Here is a 14,510-nt window from a genome sequence, read left to right as displayed (position 1 = left end):
TTCGACTTGGATTCTTTCCTTCTGTTCCCTTTCATAAGAACTATACATGTTACATCAGAAACACAAATACAGACTGTGATCCTGCTTGCCATTAACTGCAAATCAAGTGTTTTTTACACAGGTTGTGGTGTGATTTAGTGACTTGGGATGGTGTAGGATTTGCAATCAACTTTCTCAGCCTCAATTAGGATGAAGTACCTAGAAAAGAGGAAGGATGGATTTGTGGTTTAAGTATGAAATTGAAAAACAGGAGATCTGTTCTTGATTCGATAACAGACTGATTTGTGGAAAAGTAATTTTTCTGTTCCCGAATTTTTATGTTCCTTAATTTCTGCTTATGTAAATATGAGTATTATTGACTGATTCTGCTGAATAGATGACTTGATTTATTAACATTCATAATGTGCTTTAAGACAAGGAGGAAATCATTATTAGGAAAGTGGATTTGAAAGAACTTATTACCTTCCTCAAAGAAAAGTTACTTGACAGTAGAATACCCTGAAAGCAATATCGTCTATTGGTGTGTTTTATGTCCAGTTCATAGGTATGTGTAACAATGAAGATAAATTTTAAAGTACTTTCTGTGTGATTTCTGTCATATCTACCATAGTCTGTCATCTGCCATATTTACCAATATCTGTCAGCCTAAAATGTGTGCCACTTGTATCTTTATAGCTCTATTTAAAAAAATATATTGCCTGTCCAGATGATGCCACGGACTATTCTGGAAACTGTTTCTGTTCTGTTGGTTTTCCCCTTCGAGAATGGTTATTAGCAACAAAGAGCATACAAAAACCTAGAGTTGGAGTTCATCCTGCATCAGAAGTTTGTAACACTGAGACTGCCGGGCACAGCCTGCCACAGGTGAAGTAAAAGTAGTGCTCTTAGAGAGAAGCAGGTCCCAAGCACACAAGGTTTATTTCATTACACAAAACTGCAAATAAGCTTGTCTTCCTTAGAACTGGGTTTCCTGTTGTTTACATGTGGTTTTAGTTGATGCTCCTTGCATTACCAGTTACATAAATGGCCCATGACAGTGATTCTTGATTCTTTAATGCAGTATACACTGCCAACAGACTCTGCACCGTACTGTTGTGGATTTTTGAAACATCACTACTGAGCAGTGCACTGCACACATTCCCGCATGTGTAGTTAAACTGCAGTGTGCCAGATGTCACTCTGTCACACTTGTCGCCCCAGAAGCAGCAGTTGCCCTCACCACCTTTACCCTCCCTGCAGCAGAATTAGCAAGCCCCTCTCTCAAAGCATTTCCTCACTCTCTGCTGCCTTATCACCAGGATTCAGATTTGTGTGCAGTCAGATGTGCTTCATCACTTATGGTGGAGAATAGAATATGTACCTGGGACTTTATTCCCTTGGAAGTTATAGGTAATTCAGAACCTAATGAGCTTGCTGGCATGGGCAGCTGTAAGTATTTTCAACTCTTCCTCTGCTGTCAACACAGTATATCTTATCAAGTTTAGGGTCTTGATTTGCATAGAAAGGTCTCAATCTGAGCTCAATATACGCATGAGACTAGAAGTCTGAGATGAAGATCATGACTGATAGTGTGGCTATTTTGGCACAAGACACATAAAGATAATTATGGAAGAATGGAGAAGAGTTTAAAAAAAAAAAAACCAACCAGGAAGGATCACTGTGCTTGCATAAAATGATCACTTTTTCAGGCAAAAATCACCTTCCTATGAGTTTTGACTTTTTTAAACAGAAGAATAGCAGCATTGCTATTCAAAATACTATCTTCCTCTCTGTTTCTGCTTCATTGTTGCTAATTTGCGGCTAAAAACCTGACAATCATGTTATGCTTAACCAATTGTCATGCCAGTATCTTTAAAGAAACTATTTGGACATTTGTTCTAGTCAATCATCTGAGTATTTGATGCACAGCTGCTGGACTTCTAGAGTTAGTTAAGTCTTGATGGACATCAGGTCAGCCCACCCGATGGCATCAGCATTTTGCCAGACTTTCATACTTCTTCTCTAACATAAGGCGCAAAAGTGCTTTTTACTGTCATACTGCCAACAACTTCTCCACCTCCATCTTCTATACAGTATCTTGATGCATACTCACACAACTTAATACATCTTTAACTGATCAAGAGATCCGGTTGTTGGACAGTCACTCAGTAATCCTTCTACTATCATGGATATGAGAAACTGCCTTGTTTAAAGAACTCCACTAGTCATGATGAACCATTGCCAAAACAAATGAATTCACAAGTGAGTGGATGTTCAGTTCCACTGATGGGTATGGAAGTGTAATATGTGATCTTTCAGTGACTGGTTAACTGGTTTTCTGGGTTGATGTTCCAAAACAAATTGTAAAGGCAGCAGAAGTCAACCAAGAGCAGACAATCTTAATTAGAGTAGGCACCATGTCTGACCAGCACACTAGTATTAACATAGAAGAGAGTCAAACAGGCTGCTGAGGAAGTCTTAAATACTCAGTGCAGTCTGGAGAGATGAAATGATCTTACTGCCATTTGCAAGTGAACATGCCTTAAAGGAATAGTATGTGCTTTAAAATTGTTGTGTACATTAAGTACCATTATGCAGCATTGCATTCAAGGAATTGATTTTATTACATGTCCCTTTAGACATGGGAGGGAAAGTGTCAGGTTGCCCTAGACCTTAATTCAGAGTGATGTTCAAATGTTGGTTTTGGCACATGTCCTGGACTTGGCAGTGGTGTAATTTGTGTACACTTTTTTTTTTTTTCCCTACAAGATGGAAAGGCACATACAGACGCTTTTGCCAGAAAGAAATCCTTCTGTTTACCCCTTTTGCCCATTAAATCTGCAAAGTCTCTTATACTACACCACACATCCAAGAGAAAAAAAAACAATTATCAATCAGTCAAGAGCTGGCAATCAGCTGTATATTTCAGCAGGGATCTAATACAAGCCAGATGCTCTTCTGTCTTTCCCAAACAGCATCGTGTCACTGCATTCACTGCTTGGCTATCAGCTTCTCAAGTGAATGGATGGAACCAGGTTTGGTCCTCAGTGCAATTTTTATATCCGAGTTCTCTGAGGGGGCTTGGATGTTATCTGAGCACAGGTACAAGCACCTTGCAGAATCATCCCCTTGCAGGTTCTACAGTTGTTTCTTCCCCTGTGTCTGAGAAGTTCTGAGCTGATGCTGTGGACAAAATCATGGGAATTGTATGGTCACGAAAAGATGAATAAAAGAGGGGAAGGAGCATTGGAGGAGATCTTCTGCTCAAATATGAGCACAAAGTAGTAAAACCATTCTGAGGAAAGGTGTAATTTTTCAAGGCTTACTAGCACAACCTGTATGTTGTGCAAAAATTTGCCACCTTTGTGCAGTATAACTTGAATAATCTGTGAAGTGTTTTTAGGGTGGAAAAGTCGTGGTGGGTATCCAGCCGCTTTCTGAAGGGTTTGGCTTATGTATAATAGCACAATCCAGGGAAAATTCTCGTTTTCTGCTTCTAAGCTACAGCCAGACTCTTGTAGGAACAGCTGATGAGCTTTAGCCTTGATGTAGGCATAATTTAAACAAACGCTGCAACCCAGTCTCAGTGCTTGACCCCATCTGTCTGTAACCAGAGAGATCCCAGAACAGCTCTGACCCTAAACTGGTGACAGGCTGCTATTAGAAGTGTCCTTTGGTAAGTCTCAAAGCCATAGTTCATAGAAACCAAACAAAAATAAGGGCTGTATTTTAACATGTTAGTGGTGAGTACAGATGCAGTCATTGCTGTCGGTAGCAGTGCAAGCACATAACATGCTGTGTGGTTAGTATTTAAACTTATCACCTGTTCTTCTGGAAGGGCTGGACACCTGATGTCACACACGCCAACACCCAAGAGCTATTAATAGGAGTATTTGAGACAGAAAAAAACCATATATACCTTGCAAGTCTTTAAAACAGCTTTGTTGTTGGGGAGGTTTCGTTGGTAAAAGAAGGTCGGATCGTGACGCTCTTGGTTTAGACGGGAGCTTTGCAGAGAGGAGGGCGTAACCATCTTCCTTCAGGAAGTTCAAGATACAAAAGCTCATGACAAGGAAGCCCACCCTTCTCGGTGCCCCCAGAGCGCGGTTTGTGCCTCGCTGTCCGCAGCGGCTGGGGCTCGCTACCGCTCTCTCCCGCCCCAGGTGTCCCACGCACGCCAGGTGCCCCTGGCAGGGGGAGGCGGCCCCGGGCGGGCGGCGGGCGCCTCTGCCGGGGTCGGGCGGCGCTGCCGCTCCCCGCGCCGCGCCTCCTCCGCCTGGCAGCCAGGCGGGCGGGCAGGGAGAAGGAGAGGGAACGGGAAAGGGAGGGCGCCGAGCTCGCCGCCGCTCCGGAGCCGCGGCAGCGCGGCCGGCCTGGGCGGCAGCCGGACCCCCGCCCGCCCGGCAGCGGGAACGCCTCCGCCACCGCCGCTTGCCCGGGGCTGCCTCGGCGGCCAGCGGAGCTCCCGCCGGCCATGGAGCTCTCCCTGCGGCTGCTCCTGGCGTCCTGCCTCTCGCTGGGGGCGGCCGGGGAATTTGACAGAAGGTAGGCGCGGGGAGAGCGGGGGCGGCGGCCGGGACCGGCCGGGCAGGGCCAAGTCGGCGTTCCCTCGGGGAGAGCGGAGGTAGCCCGGGCTCTCCCCTTTTTGACGCGGCGCGCCGTGGTGGTCCCCGGGCTCCTGCCTGCACCGGCCCCCGGGGCTGGCTGCCGGCGAGGCGGGGGCGGCCGGAGCCCTGGGCAGGAGGCGTGTGGCGCTCCGCTCCCCGGTGCGGGCGGCGGTGCCCGCGGGCTGGCCGGCCGGGGGGCGCAGGTGGAGGCGCGGGGCCGCCGAGGGCGCTCCCGGGGCTCCCGGCACGGGCCCGCCGGCCCCCGAGCCTCCCGCCCTGCCCGGTGCCGCGCGGTGCTCGGCAGCCTAAACACGGGCTTAGGTGTAAGATAAGTTTATTGCTCTGGCGGGGCTGCGTCCCGCAAGAATTAAAAACAAAGCGCATCGCGTGCTGCAGAGATAAAATTAGCTTATTGACGCCCGGAGGCAGTCGAAGCATACGGCGGCGGGGATCGCGGCTCAAGTTCTGACACGAAGCTCGGGGCGCGTGTGCCCGCGGGCCGTGTCGCGTCGTGTCGTGTCAAGTGTCGCGACCGGCGGCGCTGCAGGGAGCGGGCACTGCGCCGTGCGGGGCAAGCGGCCAGCGCGACCCCCGCCCTCCCCAGGGATTATTTATGGGTTTGGTTTTTTTTTAATAGGATCTGTTCACATGCAGCGCTCACGGGGTTTCAGCCTGTCGTTTAAAGACATTACTGCTTCGTGTCAATAGTTTGTAGCTGTGTGAGGCTGTGGTATCTTTTCCTTGGAATAAGACTACAGCTCTCATTTTGTATTTTATTTCTGTTTAACAGTCCAAGAAGATATTTTTTTCATTCTTTTTTTCCTTTTATGTTTCAGTGAGAAAATTTTTCATATATTGTAAAACTTTATGATGGCGTTTATTCCATACTGTAGGTTCTGTTTCAGACTTCTGAACTTCTGTTCAGTGCCAGCCTGGGAGTGGCAGCAATGAGCATACTTCAAAGCATGTTAGCTTTTTCAGGCTTTGCTCATTATCCTATTATTTCCCTTCTTCACCTGTTGGCATTTGAATTGTTTGAACTAAACAAAGTATTAATGATAGAAATATCCCAAGGCTCAGCTGAGAGCAGTTACTCTCTTCAAAAAAATGAAAAAAAAAATTATATATCTCTATACACAGGAGAGGTATTTGCTGTTCTTTGTCTTTTGGGTTTTTTGGTTGGTTGGTAGATTAATTTTTTTTTTTTTACTCTAGGATGCTATGAGCTACTTTTAAAATGTTTCACCAGACTTTGTTGAACTGTCTTGTACAGGTGGCCCAGACATATGGTCTCTTCTGCAGGACTGTGTCGGTTTGGAAGCAGAATTGACTGCTGCTGGGGCTGGGCCCGAGTGGCCTGGGGACAGTGCCAACGTGAGTATCACTGCTGCTGGGGCTTCTAGTCACTTGTAGAGAAGGCTTGTACACACCTAGTCATGTCTTTCACGTGTTCACACACATCCTTACAATGCAGGGCTAGGCTTTGCACGTGTGCGCCTGACTGACTTAGAAGGATGCTGTCATGTTAAAATTCTGTCTGTTTTTAACAGTGCTAAAAATGATTGCAGTCAAATAAAGTAAAATGGAGTTTTACTTTAGGGCAATGAGAATTTGAAAATTTCTGTTTGGCTTCTGCTTTGTTTCGTGCTCTGATCTTATAACCTGGTGTAACTACGCTGTGTCATGTTACAGGTATTGCAAGGTGATAATATTTGCATCCAAGAAGGAAACCAAAATTACTGATATTTCACTTAGAAATTTTGATGGAAATGTTCCAATAAGTATTAAGCTCAAGTGTTCTTTCAGTAAACCCAAACTAAGGGAATAAATCTGCCTGACAGCATCCTTTTACTGGGTCACACGTGAAGAAAAACATCTCTGAGATTCTCACATCTATCAAGACTCTTTGATATGACTGCAGGATAAAACAGTAGATAAGTCTTCATCATTAACTACACCTTCAGTAGGAATTCTGTGGAGGCAGCTAGTACTGTCTAGAAATTAAAATTGTTAGGAGTGGTGTAGAGACTTCAGCTTGTTAAAATTACAGCCTTTCATACTGAGGATGCTTACTCATGTGTTTAACACTCATACATGAAGGACATCCTGAAGTTTTTGCAGAAGCAAGCCTATAAACACTGGTCCTTAGCTTTTTTTATTTTATTTTTTTATTTAGACAGAAACATATGTGGATGAGATAATTTTGTGCCAAGCCATTTCCAAAATAAAACAGGTGTTAAATGCTGTAAGTTCATAGTCTGCAGGTCAAATATTTGGCAAAGATAGGAAAAGCCTTGGAAATGCAACTCTCAGCAAAGGTTTTGTTCAAATCTGTAAACAGCAAAACTGGTTTCTCTCTTCCCAAGTATGTTAGAAGCCCACAGTGTTTAATAGTTACATAAGATGACTAGTAAAAAACTAAAGAAAGTACTTCTGGAATGCAACATCCCTGATACTGTTTCTTTGATGCAGAGTTCTCAGGTTGATATCTCTCAATTATCTATGAATAATTTTGATTTTTAGGGCTCTAATTGGTAACAAGTAATCCTTGCCTTGGCATGAATATTTATGAAGACAGAAGAAGAATATTTAGTTGCTTGATTGAGGCTACTCCAGAGGCAATAGGATCTATGTCCATCTTTCGTGATGCAGTTTTATTTGAAAATCACTGTGTGTTTAAATGTTTGAGGCTATGAAGGCTTAACTGGCAAATATCAATAATTTGATTTAAAACAAACAAACCAAAACCAAAAGAGTCCAACCTAGTGTGTCACTTTTCTTAGACAAGTTGTCTTCCATATTGCGACCATAAATCATAGCTCATGCTTAGGTGAAAGTTAATTTCTCATTATTACCCAATCTGATTTGTGTTTGCATTTTTATGATCTTGGGAGACAGAAGTTGCATAAATTTATACTAAAAAGATTAATAATTAAAAATTGGAAATGAGACAAAAGTAGTATTACGCAGAAAGTATAACATATTTGTTGTTCTTTGAATTCTGTCAGTTATTTAATTTTTAGTGCTAGCTTTTCCAGATACTATAAATGCTTTTTTCTTTATGGCTAAAGGTAGGTGAATGCTCACCTCCTTCCACTGCATTTTAGTCCATTATCCACAAATTTGTCTCTATGCACATGTAGATAGGTATTTTCTGGGATCATCTCCAGTAATTGGGACCAGACTTTCAAAAGAATACAGTTATCACTTAGGTGTCAAAAAGCATTTTCCCCCTTTTTTTTTTCTTTACATACTGATAATTTTTGAATTGCTGGGTCAGAAGAGTCTCAGATATTTGGGTGAAAATTTTACTGAAACCATCAGCAGCTCCTTCTCTGTTCTAAATGGGAGTCAAACTATTGGCAAAATAAAACATGAAAATCTGCCCCAGCTGTGGGTGGTGAAAATTCCAGACATATCACAAAGCAGGAGATTACACTAAATGGAAGTGAATCTCGCTGGTGCTTGCAGCCAAATAGAAAATCTGTAGTCAACTCTCCACTTTGGGAATGTGGCACCCAGTATGTAGGATTAACCTGGCACAGAAGGCAACATTCCTGGCCTCAAATTAAAACTTGGGTATTTTACTGTACAAAGGAATATCACTGAAAATTTTCCAAAAAGCCACGTACATGATTATTTCCTTTGCCTTCTCTCTGGTCAAGGTAAAGCTCTTAGCCCTGTTCCCAAAATGAGTGGCATAAATAGGTGTCAGACTTTCTCTACTAGATGTGCATTTTCTTTGGTGTTGATAGTACAAGTTCTGTTTGCACAAGGAAAACAAGTGTAGGGTCAGACGTAAAAGTTAGTAGTGAGACCCAATTTATAAATGTGTCCAAAAGAAGCTTCAATATTTAGGCAGTAATGCTGAGCTCTTTATTAGTGAGTTGGAACTGCTGTTTTTCAAACCAGCTTGAGCCATCCTTGGTATGCCTGCAACTGCTAGAGCACCTTTGGACTCTCACCTGCTTACTCACACATAATTTACCACAAGAGCACTAATTATCTCTGAATTTATCCTTCTGACAACAAATATAAGGTGAGAGCTGTGCTGGAGCCAGAGTGGAGCAGGCTCACAGATACGTGATAGGGTGGTCCCAGTTTGCAAAGACCTCTGAACTGTGATGAGTCAAGGCCAAGTGGTCACTAAAATACCTGGATGTGTTTTCTGCTGTCCAGCTGAGCTGCTCCACCAAGTACGTGTGGATGTGCCCTCTGCCTACAGCTATTGAGAATAAAAATGTTTGTTTAAACCAGCTGTGTAATTTAAGGTAATGGTTCAATTGTGACAAATGCTTAAACCTGAATGTGTCAGCTCTAGCAGAGCACGAGTGTGGTGCAGCTGACGTGTGTCATTAAGGTCTTAAGCCTTGGTGACTCTGTGCTCCTGATCTTCCATCCATAATCCATCCAAAGAGTTGCAAATTGAAACTGAGCTGTGTTAGCTAAACTTGGTTTTGTGAAATGTGAAGTTACTCCTTTTATGTCCCTTTGACTGGCAAAGGAGTGCACGTGGAGCATAGTCATGCTCAGTGCTGCTTAGCAACCTCATTCAGCATAACAACTCAGCTGTCTTCTGCTCTTATAAACATGTAGGAAGAAGTTGAAATAGGGCCCTCCTTTAATTTACACTTCTTTCTTTACAACATCCTCTGTCTCCTCTTTACACTAATCAAGACTTGTGCACGTAGGTCTGTAAGCTTGCTTCCAGAGCCTGTCAGTGTCAGCTGTAACATCTCAGCCAGTAGAAATATTCACTCTGCAGTGACAAGAAATTCCTTTCCCAAATGCCCTTTCAAATTCCAGTACATGTGCTTAGAAGGTGTCCTTCAAACTGAAAGAATCAAGAACTTTGAAACAGGTTGGATTTTTTTTTTTTTTATTTTTCTTTCTTGCAGGTTTTGAATACCCGAGTGAGATCCATGTTTAGGCAGCTAACTGCATTTTGAGAGTGATAAAAACCTAGGCATATTTTCAAAGGGTCTGAACAAATGTAACTCAAATTAATTGGCATTTCTTAGTCCTTGTAAATTGAAAATACATCCAGACTTGTTTAGTGGCTTAGATCTAGAACTATGCATATCTTCCATCATTAACATAACTAAGTAGCTTTTCTTAGATTTTGATTTGGTTTGTAAAAGATTAATTCAACTTGGTGTGTAGAAAGGCTAATTTGGAAGCAACAGAAATTATGTTTTAACACCAACTATTAGCTCTCATGAAGTGCCCTCATCATTGATAGAGTTGATCCTTTACTCTCTGAGGGACTCACGGCATCAATGCTCTGAAGTTAGATATTAAATATCCCACTTGACATTAGTCCAAAAATCCCATGTTGTTGCCCAGCCTGCAGGATTTACTTGCACTTTAATTAGTGGGAGTGGGAGTAATAGCTGTAAGTGGGAATAATCACACAAAAGCTTTCCTCTCTGAAAGAAGGTATGTTGATAAATTACCTGATGAAATATGAGTAAAAATAAGGTTGTTGTTTTGCTTTATGTCTTACTGTTGTGCACACAGCTGAGCTATAACCCAGAGTAAAAGTGAAGGGTAGAAGGAGTTGCTTCTGAATTCTTTTCTCAGAGCAGAGGAGGCGACTTCCTGTGACACAGTATTTTTGCTGACAGCAGGTATCAGTAGTGCATTTTTAATTCCCAAGTGCTTTTACATTGTAAGGCAACAGCATCTGTGGTACTGAATGTGTTGTCCTGACCCAGAGCCCATTCAAGGGGTTTTAAAGGACACAGGGAAAATCAAGTCAGGACATGTGTCCTTGCACGCATCTTGCACAAATACAGAAAATAATTCTTTGTGTGTATTTTTGCCACTCATCTATCTAGGTTCCCGCAAAATTGTTCTTAAAGCTAATGATCTGTCTGCCTCTCTTTTAGCTGGCTTACAAATATCTCTGTAGTTCTTTCAAAAGCTATCAAAATGGTTTCTGCCTGTGTGTGTGTTTTTCATGAACAAAATACACCTGCTTTGAACCTGGCTGTGTGTCTGTTTGTAATTGATTTGTACACCAGTTATACATAGTCAAGGTACACGACAGATGTGAAGATTGTTTCAAAATTTTAGCTGCAGTTTAACAGCAAAAAAATGTGGAAAGAGATAATACTTTAACATAGATTTAAAAAGTTAAGCAGGATTTTTAAAAGAAAAGCAATATGATGTGGCTTGTATTCTCATTCTGCATTACAGTTTGGACAACTCCTTTGCTGGAGGTGAAGGCAAAAATAGTTCCTTTTGCTGTGTTAACATAGATACAGAAGAGAAGACCATATCTGCACCTTGTATAAACAAATGCAGGTCTACTGTCAGATCCTCTGCTGACTGGAGTCTGTGTGACTGTTGGAATTAGCAGATTTTGTTTGATAGATAGAAAGTTTGACCAACAGAAGATGCTTAATAGGAATAAAACTTAACATGGGTTTGATAAGCTGTGATATTTGATGACTTCACCCATTTCTATGTGTAATTCTCCTTAAACAGTAAGAAAATCCATGCAGTGTGTCTCAAGAAGGGGTGGTGAAGATGAGGGTGCTCTTCCAGAGAGCCCATCAGCTGTAACTCCATCTGGTTATCTCCCTGTGTTGAGGTTTGAATGTTTTACCTAGGAATCACACCCAGAGTAGGTCAACAAAGTAATTTTCCACCACAATTGGCTAAAAGGCCTAGGGAGAGAACAGTCAAGGATGTATAAAGTCAAACCATCAGTTTACACCTCCCCTTAGCTTAGCATCGTTAAAAAAGTGTTAATTGAAGGATGTCAGGCTGGCATTTAGATTTAGCCAAACCTGGTAGAAAGCATATGATTTCAGGAAGTTCTAAAGAGGACTTGCAAGAGAGAAGAGCGTCTACAAGTTGATGTATAGCAGATGCAGGCATAACTGAGTGCTTTGCTGGGAACTGTGCATGTTGTTGCCTTCTCACAACCCTTGGGAAGGCTCTTGCAGTGTCTGTGCTGCTGTCCTAATGAGCTCAAAGGCTGTGTACTTTTTCTGTGTAATCTCTTACAGGGGTGTGAGGTGGTGGGAGGGGGAGGCAGCAGTGGCTGTGCTCTCATTGATGCTTACAAAGAGATTTTGTATTGGTGAATATGAAATTGATGGGAGTTTACCCATATAAATCATCCAACACATCAATGGGAGAAGAGGCCATGGGCAGCTTAGGATTTCTGTTTCCTGCATGTAACATTGCTTTCAGTGGAAATGGCAATTCTGTATAGTCCAAGATGCACAAAAATAAAACCATGATAGTATCAATAATGACCTGTGAAAATACTGGTTTCTAGGAGGCTGATCCACTAGCAGAAACATCCCTAAAGTAAGTGAGAATTTTGCTACTGAATTTGGGATTGCAAGATCACAGTCTGAATTAATGCATTGTGTTGGCAGTGTTGAATAAATACTGATATAGAGCATGTCTGCTTTTTATAAAATGACTGATATTTTTGTGCATCCCTGGTACTTTTCAAAGAAAAGGTATTTTATACAGAATTGCAATACTGCTTTACACTGCTATTCAAGAATAAAAATGAGGTTTTGCTATTTTTATTCAGTTTTTTCCAGTTTAGAACCTTTATGCCTTTAAAGCATGACTTGACTGGGTTAAAGGTACAGTATCCTTTTCTATTTCCCTACTGCATTCCTCATGCACTTCATATGCAGATTAGTAGTTTTGCAGCCTGCTTTTTTCTAAGGAAATGTCATCAGTAATCAATTTAACCAATTGCAACTATAGTATACTTATAATTGCATCTTCTCTGAAAGCCCAGCAACAACCTGAGCAACTTCCTTTCACTGTAGCCAAGGCTAAGGGACTTCCTAGTTAAAGCTAATTTAAACTAGTATAAGTTTCAGTGATAGAAAACCCTGAAGTGTTGGTCGCACACTACTTAAAATACAAAGAGATGCTGTTGCTCAAGTCCCAGCCTGCTATCACAAGGCTGTGCAGCCTAACAAGCCATGCTGCTAGCATTAAATTTATTGGCAAATAAAATTATTTCAAATAGCCTGAAACATATATCTGAGTTTTCATCTTATGTTAGTTGTGTAGCATATCTTGTTTCATGTGGTAGTAAGAGCTGAAAAGGCTTCTAAGTTTTAATTTAGATGACATTACATTTTTAAATGTTATAAAAATGACCAGTAAATTTGTGCGCCAACACGTTTATTGGTTGCAGATGTTCAGATACATATAACTGGGTGTAATTTTAATTGCTCTTAAATGAGCATCCAGATGCTAGACCTTTGTGTTTGAGCTGTGGAGACACAGCGTTAAATTAAAAATACATACTCATACTTAAATGAAAGGATACTGTGTCTTTAAGAAAAGCATTTGTGCTCTGTTTATGGAGATGTTGAACCTGAACCGTGAAACATGAGAATTATTGCAACTTCTTGCTGTATGAAGCTTGACAAAGTTTAGTTCCTTAGTTGATTGAATAAGAATAGCATCACATCATTATATTTAATTACTCTTATGTATCAAAATGTATTTGTTAAACCTCAAAATGAAATACTGATGTAAGGTATTTCCATTTTTAAATGTGTACCAGAATTTTTTTTTATTTCAGAAAAGCTGAGAATGTTGAATGTATGTAATTCTCCAGGAATGTAACAAGTTGATAAAAACCACAGCCAAGTCCATCCTCCTTACAGAAAAAAAAAAAAAAAAAAAAAAAAAAAGCAGCTGGAATTTCTCTTTTGGATATTTGTTTTGCAGCATTCTACGTCTTAAGGCAGAGAATAGCCAGCCTAAGGTGCCAGCCCAAAGGTTAGCTGAACATATTTCTTGAAATACTTTTGGCAAGTTTATGACTTGGAGTTATGGCCTTGAAGTCATACATTTACATGAAAATTTTAATATGTGACAAGAAGGTAATTTTTTGTTGTCTTTCATTTTTTTAAGCATTTGGGGAAGATGATGGGGGAAAGAAATTAACAGGGCTATTTTGTCCCAGATGCCTCTACAATGATACACTTATTTTCTAAAATATATTGCTTTTTCCCTTTTCACTCCTTTTCTTTATTTTACCCTCAAGCCCTGTGCAGTATTTTTCCCTTTCTGCAAATTATTTGTACTACCAGCAATGCATTTACAAGCTGTCAGAACTAGGAGGCCTAATTTGCTTTCATGGCATTGAATCATGTGCAGTGAGAGGTTATTTTGGGGTGGCTGAGGCACTCACTGACTCCCACTGCCTGCTTTGCACTTCCACTACAGGTTGTCCTTCCCAGAACAGGGAAACTACAGCCCTTGGTCTCCAGCAGTGTAGAACCTGGCACGCTAGAGCAAAAAGAAATCAACATAGTTTACTTTGGTACCTGTGGCTGTAGTCTGTTGCTGCTTAGGAATTGATGTGTCTTGTTTGTTCCTGGCTCACTGGTGAGGTTCCAAATGACTGGAAGCTGGCCAATGTGGTACCCATTCACAAAAAGAGTGGGAAGGAGGATCCTGGTAATTATAGACCAGTTAGCCTGACCTCAGTACCCGGTAAGGTCATGGCACAGTTTATACTGAGTGTCATCATCCAGCATTTATAGGATGGCCAGGGTATCAGACCCGGCCAGCATGGCTTTAGGAGGGATAGGTTGTGTTTGACCAACCTGGTCTCCTTCTATGACCAGGTGACCCTCCTGGTGGATGCAGGAAAGGCTGTGGATGTTGTCTGTTTGGAGTTCAGCAAGGCCTCTGACACTGTCTCCCACAGCACACTCCTGGAGAAGCTGCAGCCCATGGCTGGGACAGGAGCACTCTTTGCTGGGTTAGGAACTGGCTGGATGGCCCAGAGAGTGCTGGTGGACGGTGCTGCATCCAGCTGGGGCCAGACACCAGTGGTGTCCCTCAGGGGTCTGTGCTGGGATCTGTTCTGTTCAACATCTTCATTGATGTCATGGATGAGGGGATTGAGTCCTTCAT

At 42.0% G+C, this 14,510-nt stretch overlaps 1 protein-coding gene and 1 long non-coding RNA gene across 6 annotated transcripts in view; one reads left to right on the top strand and one right to left on the bottom strand.

Moving 5' to 3' along the window:
* Positions 1-2,866: 2,866 nt before the first annotated feature.
* On the bottom strand, positions 2,867-4,050 carry LOC140683984 (uncharacterized). The gene is made up of 2 exons (XR_012055726.1): positions 3,899-4,050; positions 2,867-3,162 (listed from the first exon to the last, which is right to left on the bottom strand). It is a non-coding gene; the product is annotated as an uncharacterized lncRNA (long non-coding RNA).
* A 225-nt stretch (positions 4,051-4,275) lies between these two features.
* Positions 4,276-14,510, top strand: part of NPNT (nephronectin) — a 48,867-nt gene continuing 38,632 nt past the window's right edge. The window contains exons 1-3 of one of the 5 annotated variants that reach the window (XM_072928542.1): positions 4,276-4,524; positions 5,860-5,960; positions 13,314-13,364. In XM_072928542.1, the coding sequence (XP_072784643.1) occupies positions 4,454-4,524; positions 5,860-5,960; positions 13,314-13,364 (223 nt within the window). In that variant the 5' untranslated portion in view covers positions 4,276-4,453. The remainder of the gene's footprint in view (positions 4,525-5,859; positions 5,961-13,313; positions 13,365-14,510) is intronic. The other 4 variants (XM_072928543.1, XM_032748170.3, XM_072928544.1 and 1 more) reach the window with 4 other exon arrangements.

The sequence above is a fragment of the Taeniopygia guttata genome, chromosome 4 (genome assembly GCF_048771995.1).
Source record: "Taeniopygia guttata chromosome 4, bTaeGut7.mat, whole genome shotgun sequence".
In the NCBI taxonomy this organism is placed as follows: Eukaryota; Metazoa; Chordata; class Aves; order Passeriformes; family Estrildidae; genus Taeniopygia; species Taeniopygia guttata.
Note: the sequence above shows the minus strand (reverse complement) of the source record. Positions and strands in the feature narration are given on the sequence as shown.